This window comes from Hesperophylax consimilis, chromosome 27, assembly GCF_061612785.1.
Source record: "Hesperophylax consimilis isolate HC1 chromosome 27, BYU_Hcon_1.0, whole genome shotgun sequence".
Taxonomy (NCBI): Eukaryota; Metazoa; Arthropoda; class Insecta; order Trichoptera; family Limnephilidae; genus Hesperophylax; species Hesperophylax consimilis.
This window is the reverse complement of record NC_142862.1, coordinates 24,937,885-24,951,608: the sequence shown is the minus strand read 5'-3', so window position 1 is coordinate 24,951,608 and position 13,724 is coordinate 24,937,885. Positions and strand designations below refer to the sequence as shown.

Sequence of the window (13,724 nt, the reverse complement as noted above, 5' to 3'; positions counted from 1 at the left end):
AAGAGGTGAAACAATTCGTAAATCAATGTGCCGTCTGTAAAGCACACAAAATTAGTACAGCCCCGCCTAATGGAATTTCTTCAAATTATAAAAAAGTTACGAGACCTATGCAGATGTTATCAGTGGATCTAGTAGGCCCTCTGCCTAGAAGTTATTCAGGTTTTACAGTGATATTATCATGCGTGGATGTTTTCTCTAAATATACCTGGTTATTCCCGCTACGCCAAGGAACCGCGAGAAGTATTATTAAAAATTTAGAGGAAAATATTTTCCTTGTACACGGAGTACCGCGTACTATTGTATGTGATAATGGGAGACAGTTCATTTCTAAAGAATTTAAAGAACTATTACAAAGTTACAATATAAGCCCTCCATTTTACAATTCACTGTACACACCTCAGAACAATGTTGTTGAAAGGTATAATCAAACCTTAGGCACGGCACTATCAATATTAGTGGAATCAGATCATCGTAATTGGTCCAAATTTCTCCCACAAATTCAATCGGCAATGAATAATACCGTAAATTGTACTACAGGATTTACTCCTTTCTTTGTTATGCACGGTAGAGAACAAATATTAGATGGGGATCTCCACCGTAATCCATTAGCAGATGAAGTATCCAGTCCGCAAGATTCCTCTCATCTCAAAATTTACACTGACAGATTGAATGGACTGTCCACAATTTATGAACAAGTCTCAAACGCTCTTTTTGCAGCATTTAAAAAAGGCGCTAATCACTACAATTTACGGAGAAGAAACGTTACCTTTCAGGTCGGAGACGTAGTCTGGAGAAGAAACTTTGTATTATCCAATGCTTTGAACTATTTTTCACAAAAATTGGCACCTCGTTTTGTTCAAAATATTGTTGTTAAAAAAAAATCAGACCTAGTCTATACACTGGCTGATTTAAATGGTAAGGAAACTGGTGACTTTCATGTCAAAGATATAGTAAAATCAGATAACATACCAGTTTAGTCTTCTACCATAAAGTATCGTGTGGAGACTGGCCATCTTTACAGGTGCTATCTTTAAATAAATCTTCTGAATACTGCTCATTTCAGTACGGCCTGATCATCCGGATTGCTATGACCAGTATTTGTTAATAAATATACATATTTTTAAGTTCGTCCTTTACGGAAAATTAATTTTACTCCAGTTGATTACTCGAGTATAATTTCTCATTAGAATAATAAGTTAAAATTTTGTAGATTATAAAATATACATATTTTTAAGTTTGTCCTTCACGGAAAATTAATTTTACTCCAGTTGATTACTCGAGTATAATTTCTCATTAAAATAATAAGTTAAAATTTGGTAGATTATAAAATATATATACAAATGTGAGATGCTTCGAAACACAAATACATACATATTTCTGGTCACGATCAGTTCAACTTAGCTCATATTTATTTTTAAGTTTATTTTTATGTCAACTTGAATTATACGACGATATGAACCCGCATATCCTCTTGTATTCTAAGCTTAATATCATATGAACTGTGTTCATATACCTTTATATTGTATTACTTTAAGTAAAAACATATGGAATTATTCGCCCAGTATTTCAAGATGTTCCGAGTTTAAATATATTGTGCTTACATAGGTCTCATTGCCCATTTGTCTATGTAAGTATCTTTACTATTACAAAAAATTCTTGTTAAGTTTCTATAAACAAGTTACTACTGAACTAATATTAATAAATTTATATAATATTAAAACTTCATCATTTGAAAAATGTAAATCAATCCTAAAAATAAATTAGTGATTGATTGGTTCCTGTGAGAACCTCGGTAATTAGTTACACTAATACTACAATTTACAAATTGAACCCTCGGGGACAAAAGACGAATACTTAATTGATTGGCACCATTTTTAACGATGGTTGTAGACTATTTATAGCACCATTTATTTACGATGGTCGCTAACAATTCTATTGGCACCATTTTTAACGATGGTTGTTTACTAAATAATGTGGCATCATTTTTGCGATGATTGTAAGACTATTCATAACACCATTCATTTACAATGGTTGGTTATATCCTGTATTTCATATACCAATGGTAAAATAAACTTATATGTTGTTTTCTATTGTATAACTGTCAGAAAAACTAAACCCACGAGACCAGTTTAGGGAGTTAGATAGGAATACTCTTCTATAGAGGAACTCTTCTTTTCCAAAATGGATTTAGAATCAGTGATAAAGTGCAGATGGTACACCATCTACGAGTGTAGCCTACTTTGGCTTATTTAAAAAAGTGAATCTGAACAGTGATGCTTTGTGCATATTTAATGTTTTGATGTATATTGATGTCATGCTTTAGTGATAATATTTGTATACTAATTTTAAGTTCTATTCTGTTATAGATGCTACGTCTACGGTAGTCCCAGACGAGAGTCAGAATACATCACCCAGCGTCGTACATGCTGCGGGTGATTACGGGCCCCGTCCACGTAACTTCTTACTGCTAATTGTGTACAATTTAAGGTCTTTATTTCTAAGTTCTGATTTTGTTATATCTAATACTCTGAACTTCAATTGGATGCGCCGCAGACTCATCCATCATGTCTTACGCATGATGGGCGCGACTGATTTTGTGGCACACCCTTTTGCAAGCATACTATTACTTTTAGTACATTTCTGCTATATAACTCGTTTTTTTATGTTATTATATCATGTATGTTTTAGGAACCCATCAGACCAAGTTAGGGTATCGCTTAGCTCAGGCTTTTATTTTGTTCTCCTTGTGTTTGAGGGCAAACACGTTGGGGGCGACCGGGGTAATGTTATGAAAATAACATACGATTTTCACTCTAAGTAAGAACCTGTCAAATCTGTGATTTATCTTGTCTATTGTTTATGCTCTGGCAACTTAGAACTTTAACAGGAAGTGAGAAGAAATTCAAGATGGTGGCACTTCCCGGCCGGTCACAGAGAGACAGGCTGTCCGGTCGGGGGGTCAATTATTATTTCTGGAGGTCTGAGGCTCTAATCGAAAGTTATTTCATGGATTTGCGATTAATACCGAAATGTTCAGTTTGTGCTTCGAGATTAGAAGTCTAGTCATATTTCCCGCGAGTGGAATTCGCCCCGGGTGGCGTGAATAATGAAAACGTTTTTACCATGCGTGGCCATGGTGGTAATCCGAGTTTATTCAAGCGATCGGTGATTATTTCTGCCGATAATCTGTTTTCGCCGTGTGCATTTTGATTCAGAGCATTATTAAGTTCCACCTTGCCTTCGTGGAAGGGCAACTTACGGATTAACCGTCTACTCAGGGCTGGACCACACTGGGCCGTAGGCCAGCCACATTCTGATGCCGTCTACTCCTCTTGGCTGGACCACACTGGGCCGTAGGCCAGCCACATTCTGATGCCGTCTACTCCTACTGGCTGGACCACACTGGGCCGTCGGCCAGCCACATCCTGATGCTGCCGTCCTCTAGCTACATGGCTGATTCATCTACTCCGCCATTCGCGGCACTCAGTGTTCGTTCCTCATAACTAAATACGTTCTTATTATTTTAGACAGGGTAGATAGATTCTACGTTCTGGTCGATGGGGGTAAGTTTTCACCTTTTTTGTATTTCTCTGTGAAATTTATCAAATATAATTTGTTACGGCCAGTCCAAAGTTTATCCAGATTACTTTCATTCTACAACCTTGCAACTTCCTTTCAAACATCATGTAGATGGGATATATTTTTCCCCGCCCTGAATGGAGAATTATGCTCTACCGTCGGTAGGTCGGTTTGGCGAGCTCTTTTCCAGTTCAACCACTGGAAGGGACTCTGGCGCGTTGGCCCTCAAAGACCAACAAAGTCAAACTTGGCCACCCACTATTCATTCATATTAACAGTCAATAATGTACTTAGAAAAACCACACACAATAACAGCCTATTAACGCATCTATGGGCTAAGTAAGTATCGTAACATTGTGTCAAATACTTATTCATAACAAAATTTTAATATCAAACGTGAAAAATCTTGTGGCTCCAATCGTGGAAAAATTATTAACTCCATATTTCATAAACACATACGTTTTTTATGGGAAATTTGTAATAAAACTGCAACTTCACTTTTATCTCGTTTATATAATAAAAAATAAGAAATCATTTTTGTTTGTTGTTACGATAGCGATGCGAAATATGAATTATTCTTTGGATATTTCAAAGATTTTATTAATAGCATCCAGTATAAATATTTGGGCAAACTGGAAAGAATTATTATTTCTCTTCCTAACGTCAAAGAAATTACTTTTTTCCAGTAGATAGAAAAAAGGTAAAAATACTTTTTTTAAATATGGACGCCCGGTCATATATGACCCTCATACGCTGGAGGGGTTAACTATTGTATAAATAATTTTTTTAAAAGAGAATTTTCAAATAACTACCGCTTTTACGTTACGTTGTACAGTTTTAATGCTGAAAGGGTTAAAATCAACCAATATGCCGGGCCTTTATACCCGGGAATTTTAGGGCACATATTTTTTGGTTTTCCCTCTCTCTTTTTTATCAAGCCTTATCTAAAATTATACCTTTTTTCCTTCTCAGAACTTCCTCTCCCTCCTTTCTTTAAAAAATATCATCCACACAAAATTTTTCCCTGAGGAAATTATTTTCCTCAGGGCCCTCCTGTGGGGTTAAAGTTTTTAAAAAAAGAACACCTAGAACAAGCTTGAAAGTTGAACCAGAAAAAATTTTACAGTGCCCTTGAAAAACCTTGTGAGAGTGTTATACTATATGTATGTATAAATAAAATTATTTTGTCAATACAGAGACATCTGTGAACCAAGAGGAGCAGCTGAAGTTGAGCCAGGAGTACCAGGATTACCAGAAGAAGTTGGACCAACATAAAGAAGATTACAGAAGAGATCACCCTGATGAGGTCAGTCAATCAGTCAGAATACATCATGAATACTTCAGTTAAAGTTATGTTTATTAAAACGTTACCTATATAGTACCTGATATAGAGTTGACCTAAAAATCATTCATAAAGATATAAATGTAAAATTAATTAATTTTAATCTATAATTTCATTCTAAATTACCAGGAGCGCATATCGGTTATAGATAAAATGATTGTACTCAAAATTATCGTGATCAAATGATTGTAAGCAAAATGATCGTAGGCAAATAATAGTGTCTGTGTGTCATGTTAACGTAAAAATATTTGATATAATTTTATGAGATAATGTACAGTTTACGATCTAATGTTAATTACTTTTCTTCTTTTACATATGATCTTTTGCATACAATCTTTTTGCTTACAATCAAAACATCGGTTACCGCGCATATCAATGCAGAGTAACAAACAAATATTGATGTCAATAAACGCCCAGGTTACCGGCAAATTTAAAAAAAAAAAAAAAAAAGTTAATACAGTAGAACCTCGTTAATTCGAAATCCACGGGACATCAAAAATCAAATTTCGAATTAACGAATTCCCACGTAATTCGAAATTTTATGAAAAAATAAAATAAAAAAATACCCTGAAAATCGATTTTCTCAGCCGCCTCTTCAAATACGGGTTGTATTTTAGTTGTAAATTCGTATTAATACCAATTATTTCTCTATTTTCGCGGCCGATTACCGTAGCGGCGGGCCCTTTAAATTCAGATATTCGCAATAAATTCGTAAAAATGCTACATATTTACGCGTAAATCGAGATTTCGCTGACGATTTCGGTCGCGGCCTACCCTTTAAATTGAGATATTCGTAAAAAACGATATATTTCCGCGTAAATAAAAATTTCGCGGTAATTTCCCGTCGCGGCCGGCCCTTTATTTCAAATATCTGAATTTAAATTCGTAAAAATACGATATATTTCCGCGTACAACGAGAAATCGCGGCTGTATTCCGTCGCGGCCGGCTCTTTAAATTCAGATATTCGAAATAAATTCGCAAAAATACGATATATTTCCGTGTAAATCGAGAATGCGCGGCCGATTTCGTCGTGGCCGACCCTTTAAATTCAGAAAATTGATGTAAATTCGTAAAAATATGATATATTTCCGCGTAAATCGAATTTTATCGGCAGTTTTTCGTCGCGGCCGGCCTTTTAAGTTCAGATATTTGAAGTAAATTCGTAAAAATATGTTTTATTTCGGGGTGAATCGAAATTTTTCGGCCGATTTTCGTCGCGACGTATTTTTTAAATCGGATATTCGAAGTAAAGTTAGTAAAAATACGATATTTCCGCGTAAATTGAAATTTCGCATCCGATTTCCGTCGCGGCGAGCCCTTTAAAATTCTGATATTCGAAATAAATTCGTAAAAATACGATATATTTACGCGTAAATCGAGATTTCGCGGCCGATTTCCGTCGCAGCGTGCCATTTAAATTCAAATATTCGAAATAAATTCGTAAATATACCAAACATTTACGCGTAAATCGAAATTTCGCGGCTGAGTTTCGTCGCGGCCGACCCTTTAAATTCAGATATTTGGTGTAAACTCGTAAAATTACGACATATATCCGCGTAAAACGTATTTTCTCGGCCCTTCAAACTCGGATATTCGAAATAAATTTGAAAAAGTACGACATTCCAGTGTAAATCGATTCAGATTTACAAAATAATAATACTTATTAGGACAATGTATAACCACGTAAAAATACATTTTTCGGCGTTTTACCGCCACGGCTGACTTTTAGATTCAGATTTACGAAATATTATGATTTATTTTCGCAAAAATCAAATTTTTTCGAATTACACGCACAAATTTTCGTGCGCGGACAAAAATAAATTTCGAATTATGAATTAACGAATTTCGAAATGAAAAAATCTTTCTGCAGAAATTTTTTTGGCGAAAATTTCGAATTACGCGTTTTTTCGAATCATCGGGGTTCGAATTAACGGGGTTCTACTGTATGTGGCATTGAATCTTAATATTGTGTATTTTTATTTCAGACCAAGGACAAGGAGGGAGAGTTTGAGGACTGGTTTGAGAACGATAGCCAGAGGGAGCTGCGTCAGATCTTCCAGGGACAGACTTCCATCTTCGAGGTGGTCAAGGACCTGCATAAGAAAGTTGACGAGGTAAACATTTATATCTAAACCATTAAATTGTTATATTAGTCTCCATGGGACCGGGGACCTACGGAAGCTTTCCTATGTGTCCAACATCACCCTCCATCCAGAAGAAGAAGAAAATCTCACTATAAGTTTCAACAATCGATTTAAACTGATATGATTTTATTTTTTCAAAGCCAAAAGTATTGACGTAATTAATTTTTGGGTTATTATATGGACAGAACGGATGGAAAAGGATCTCAGAACATTTTCGAGCATGCAAAATCGGCCATTTGGACAAATCGGCAATTGCTGAGCAAATAACTGAATCTGGCCATTACTTCGGATTTAGTGCTGGGAGTGCCCAAAACGTATCAAGCACACCTACTTACGGAGGCAATTGTAATACACGAATACCCCATAAATATTAATTAGGAACGACAATAGTTCTTGGTATTCGGTATTACATGGAAACTAAACGTAGGAAACCACATTAAGAAGATTAACTTCTACATACATAAACATCCACTTCACCACAATCTACACATCTGCCCTGATGATGAACACTGTCTAAACGTTGGCTAAAGAAGGAGAAAGCGCGACATGGCATAATAACCTAAAAATTAATGGCGATAATGATATTTGACCGGTTTTATGTTTTGTGACGGAACTTCTTAAAAAAGCAGCCATCAGATAAATGACCGCTCAAGCTGAGGCAGCCGCTGTTCTGTTGTTAATGAGTTGTTGTGTTGCAGATAATGGGCAAGCAAGTAAACTCTCTCAGCATCATGAGCTCCGTGTACCAGATGCAGCAGAGCCAGGGCGGAGTACCCCAGGGACAGGTGCCCCAGGGCATGCCCCCACAAGTGAGTTCTAAATATTATAATATTACCATTGTAAAGAAGACATACATATTTCGTTACATTATAATTTTCGAATACATGAAAAAAATGTACGACATATTACTAAATTACAGGTTTATTTCTAGATTGGAGCTCTCCCCATTCAAAGGCACGAGGTGGAGTCGTTGCTAGGAACTCAGAATGTCTTCCTGGCTACTCTCACAGAATTAAAGTAAGTTATTGTTCCACGTTTCTTAGTCCACTGATAAATCCTAACCATTGTCAATTCAATTCAATCAAGTCCGCCCAACTATTGAGTTTGGGAGCCACCTCTGGGCTGGTGCAAAAAATGAATGAACGGCGTTATCGATGTTAAGTTAGCTGCATTACATTTTATGGCTACTCAAGCTTATCAAAACCACAGACAAAGAAGTATTTAGAATGTATAATATTACTTTCTTATTTTAAAATACCAGAAAATCAAACGTAAAATACTAAGATTCCTATTATTTTCTCGAAAATTGCGATTTTTGCGTTATTGCAAATGCGAATTAAGTCGTAAGTCCTAACTCTTCTAAACCGTAACACTAAAGTCATAAGTCCTTACTTTTAAGTGATAAGTACTAAGCGCTAAATCCTGTGTATGAAGTTCATATATAACTAATAGTGTCATTTATGTTGCAGGACCTACCTGATAGACGTGTCGCGCAAAACAGAGTCCATCATGCAGGCGCAGGCGCGCGCCCCTACAGCACAGGTCCAGGCCGTGGGCTACGAGTCCCAGGCGGCCATGAACGAGCTGCGCGACTCCATCAACTCTGTCAAGCAGAACATCGCCGCCATCGGACAAAGGTGATTACTTCAAATTTTGGCCATGTTTTTTTCTTGCATAAATCAAAACAGGCGGATGGCGTTAAGCGGGAATTTAAACCTTATCGCCATCTACGTAAGGGTTATTATTGATAGCGGCTCAATTTAAAATTTTACACGACGTAGTGCATCGCCTTAAACAATAATAATAATAATATTTTTTATTCCAGGATGTGGGGAGGTTTGTGCAATCCCACACGTCCCATATAGATATACATTTTTTTTTTGTACAATAGATATAATAAATTATCAAATAAGGAAAACTATGCAGGGTGTGGTCTTGAGTGCGCTTGGGCCCAGCGCTCACTCAGGAGTGGCGCTTGGTGCTGGTAGGCTGCGGTCACCAACGTAACGTAACGTTTAAATCGTTAGAAGACATCTGGGAATGTATTATATGTGTTTTTCATATTCCAGAATGGGAGCTAGCGCCCAGACTTCGTGCCCCGATACAAACTGCGTTTCGGCGGGCCTGTTTGGTCTGCTACTAGCCGGGCATCTGGTGGTCATGTTCCTCTACAGCTTATACAAGTGAGTCCAACAACTACATTATATATTGACACATAATCAACAGAACTGCAATGCATCACTCAAGTAAAGAATAACATAACCGTAAAATAAGGGAAAGCTTTACTTGTTACACATGTTTTTTTTTAAATTTTAAATTAGAACAATACATAGAACTAGATCGGGTAGGTACCTTCATTTTTATTTATTTAAAAAAAACCTCGGCAATGACGTTACAATAAATATGTACATAGACGCGCTGTAGAAATCTCAAAGTGGCTAGCCAAAAGCAAGTCAATTGTAGTGCTTTCGCTTTCGTTGTTTTAGTACTAAACTGCCACGCATTGCGTAAGGTTGTGTGCTAGGTCAAAGCAAATTGCATTTAAAAAGTGCCAAATTGCCCTCGTGTGTGATGATTACTCGGCAAACGCTAATAAAAGCCAATAAATATGATTTTATACACACAAATTATTTTATTATTATAAAAAATACTATTATATTGATTGTTTCCTATAGATTTTCAGCGCCATTAGGGAAAGTGAGATAGCGAACTTAGCAACACATAAGTAAGCTATAACCTAATGGCAGTGACTCGTCTCATACAGTATTCCATGTTTGTCTTATAGTGTAAGTGAATCTTAGTTCGAATCTAAGTTATGTATTTATTTTATTGAGAGAGTACATGTGGTTTTTTGTGATATTTCACCCTCCATGCTAGGGATGACCCTGTGTTATGGCGGGTGAATTTTACAGTTTGCAGACATAGAATCTATACATTACGATAATATAAAATAGAGAAATAAGAAAAATGATTTATAGCTAGTTTGGGTTGCAAGAAGAGGATGGAGAAGTTAGAGAATTATAAGAAGATGAAAAATTTGAGAAATTATTAGTAAATAGATCACACTAATTGATTATGTACATACTATACCGTAGTTAGGGAATAAGGATATATTATGTTTTGTCTGAAAGGTGATTAAATTAATAGGTATTGTAGTTGTAAGTCACATCTTTGATGCAGAATATAGTATTCGATGCAAATACGAAAATGCTGCCCGCTATCATTTAATTTGTTCATATGCACATATTCTTTGAATTAAGAATTTTGCGGAAACATACAAGTGTTTCTTACTTGCCACATTTTATCTTGAGTTTGGAAGACAATAGCAATTCTAGATGTATTGTAACATCACTGCCCCCAACGTACTTTTTTTAATCCTGTAGGAATTATTTGTGTTATTTTCATCTTTTAACCTTTTGAACGCGTTAATTTGCTCCGTTTTATCTATACCCGTACGCGGTACATATTTTCAAATACCTATGCACGCAATTAAATGTCAAATTATAGCATTCTGGCATGATTTATTGGACTATATAGACAGAACAGATTATTCTCCACAATATGATAACAAATCCTCGTGTCAACACTCTTGGATGTTTATAAAAACAAATCATAAAATTTCATACAAAGACGTACCGTATCTTTTGAATGTGGTCCCGCCATTCACTCGGCATGTGTGTACTTAGGTGATAGACACAAGTGGAACACCATGAGCACTTATCATTTTTTGTTATGAAAACTTTTTCTAAAACTGGACACTTAAATTTTATGTCACTTAATATAATAACAAAATTGAACTAACGCCATCCGTTGACAAAATTGTAAACTATGGCACTCGAAGGCGCAAAGAGGCTCACTTGATTATCGATGTTTTTAAATGAAATACAATTTTATTTTCGAGAAATTCTTGTAGATGTCAGCATCGTGATAGTTCTACGAATGTTCAAGCGAGCGGGAAATAAATTTATGTCAAAAGACCGCTGGAATATCGGCATTCAAAGTTTCCGTATCAACTGTTGATACGGCCGCGTGTGAGTATGGACTTTTTGCCGTAACAACAGTTGATACGGCCGCGTGCAAAGAGTTAACTCTTGACAGGCCAAGATGCCAAACAAAACGTCTGTAACCAAGTGGTTCTTCCGACGACCCCATGTATTTTTCAGTCTTATGGGCTTTTAAACTATATAAATCCCAATTATTCAGTAAATTATTATGAAATACGTAAAATACTAAAATGATATGTCAAGTATTTAAGCTAATATAAGGAGGATAGTAATTTTGGGTAATACCTTCTCTCCCCCACTTGGCTGCGAGATAATTAAATAACATACAATTAATATGCTTAATTCTAATGATTTATTTTTCTTCTAGGGAAAGGAAGGAGTCACAGGCTAAGAAATTCTACTAAATTTTCCTAGTAGATAAATTACTGAGTCAGTGTTAAAAGGTGTAGACTATTACGGAGGAGTTTCCTAGAGAATTTACTGAGGAATGTGGACTTTTTTACACGGTAGTGTCACAGAATTAAAATGACCCAAACTGTACTTTGGATTGTGTCCATTAGCTCTGTCTCTCTTTAATATACTTTAATGAATTGTACAAAGAGGGACAGGGCTTTAAAATCTAGTAAATTATTATTATACAGGATGTAAAATAGTTTTCTTTTCTATGATGCAATAATAGTTTCACGTCATGAAGGTCTCTTCAAGTCGCAATTTTTGGAATAACAATTTCACCAACGCCACCTAGTGGAGTAAAAACAGAACTAGAACTACAATATAAAAGAAATTTTATTTCTGTTTTTAAATTGTTACAATTTTCTATTAGTTATTATTGGAATATGTTTCCGCGTAAGCATTTTTCTCTCAAGAATCCATGTCTGTATATTTGTTTCTAGTAGAGAAGTATTTATGTACGTGAATTAACGTGGTGCGTAAAAAAATCTTCCATTTTTTTCTTTATATGTTACAATTTTTGTAAACCATAGATAAATCGTACTGAAGATGTCGAGTGTGAGACTTTTAGATTAAACAGAGATACAAGTAAATGTAGATAGTTCACTTGAGATTTATAATAATCTAACCCTTAGAAAATGTTCCAATTATTATTGCATTTTTATCGCAATTTTGAAAAATGTATTATTATGAATTAACTAATTTCTTATTCAAACTTTGAATCAAATATCATGGTGTTGTGATATCCGATCATTAAACCTATATTTTTTTCTTCTATTATTGCTGCAAACTTCTTTTATGATCTCCTTTTGCCAACATATTGTAGGTCTCTTCAAAATTTATATGATTGCACTATGTAATGTGTTTAAGACATGGGTCAGGATAAATATATATTATGTGTTAATATTTTATGGAATTTCTAACTTATTCAATGATTTCTTGTTCATATTTTTAACTTTTATCAGATGGTGTTTGTTCAAGTCTCATTAGCAATTTGTTCCTTACTAAATTAGTATTGTATCTGTTCATCTTTCATTAACTAACACCCATTCAACACGTCAAAGAGTATTAAAAGACAGTTAAATGAATTGAGAAATATTAAAAAATTACCGATTTTAACAAAAATTTGTGGAGATAATAATTGATCTTTGATACAATTTTTATACAGACAGAATAATCAAAATACATGTTTGTACGAGGTGGTTGATAGCCCGGTAGGTAGTACACTCAGCTAGAAGTTTGGCGGATCCAGTTCGATGCCCATACAGGGTTACTCCCCTCTTCCTTTCCAAATTTAAACCTCAGAAATTTTACAGAATACACAAATGATTTGGTTTGGCAGTCAAAATAATCATGTCTATTATACTATATTTAAAAATGTATAAGAAATTATTCGATTAGAACCAGAAACCATAATTGTTACAAAAGCAATCTAGAACATTCTGAGCAATCTAGAACATTCTGAACAATCTAGAACATTCTGAACAATATAGAACATTCTGAACAATATATAACATTCTGAATGAACTAGCCCCATGTAAACAAGGGTTTGAACAGAGAAAGGCCTAAAATGGTACATTTTACTACAAAATATACCATTGTAGATTGTTGCAATATTTTTCTACTGTTGCTATGAAATGATCAAAACTTTTTGTAAAATCTACTCAAATTTTCATAAAAACCAACATCATAATGTATTATGAACAAAAATATATGTAAACGGTAATAATTACTTATAAGGACAATCAAATAACTTTGTTTGATCAAACGCCGAGTTTCCGTCACAAATTTAAAAGAAACTTTTGAATTTTTCTATGTAAAACAACTACTTGAAGTATTAACTAGGGGAGATTTGAAACCAACTACATATATACATAATAATATCTTTTGTCATTTATAATAATTGACAAATATTTGTTTTTATTTACTTTAAAATATTTGTTTATATAAATGGTCACGATAAATAATAATGGTTGTTAATATGGTTTAAGTTTGTTAATATATTTTTACCTACAGTTTGCTGCAAAAATTATGAACATTGATAAAGATTAAAAATGATTATTTTTGTTCAATGTTTGTATATCTTTGCAGTTGACTGGGATTATGTTCTTGCAATATTATTTTATATGTATTATGTTTATATAATGTAATTTGTAATCTATGGTCTCAACTAGGACACAAAATGTTTTATTTTTTTTATTTAA

The 13,724-nt window shown here is 34.6% G+C and overlaps 1 protein-coding gene across 1 annotated transcript in view; it reads left to right on the top strand.

The window, feature by feature from the left end:
- The window catches only part of ergic53 (lectin, mannose binding protein ergic53), a 32,484-nt gene extending 18,831 nt beyond the window's left edge, over window positions 1-13,653 (top strand). The window contains exons 6-12 of the mRNA XM_089648167.1: window positions 4,776-4,885; window positions 6,908-7,036; window positions 7,765-7,875; window positions 7,998-8,083; window positions 8,536-8,703; window positions 9,136-9,249; window positions 11,438-13,653. Coding sequence (XP_089504293.1) covers window positions 4,776-4,885; window positions 6,908-7,036; window positions 7,765-7,875; window positions 7,998-8,083; window positions 8,536-8,703; window positions 9,136-9,249; window positions 11,438-11,474 — 755 coding nt within the window. The 3' untranslated portion in view covers window positions 11,475-13,653. The remainder of the gene's footprint in view (window positions 1-4,775; window positions 4,886-6,907; window positions 7,037-7,764; window positions 7,876-7,997; window positions 8,084-8,535; window positions 8,704-9,135; window positions 9,250-11,437) is intronic.
- Window positions 13,654-13,724: the final 71 nt, after the last annotated feature.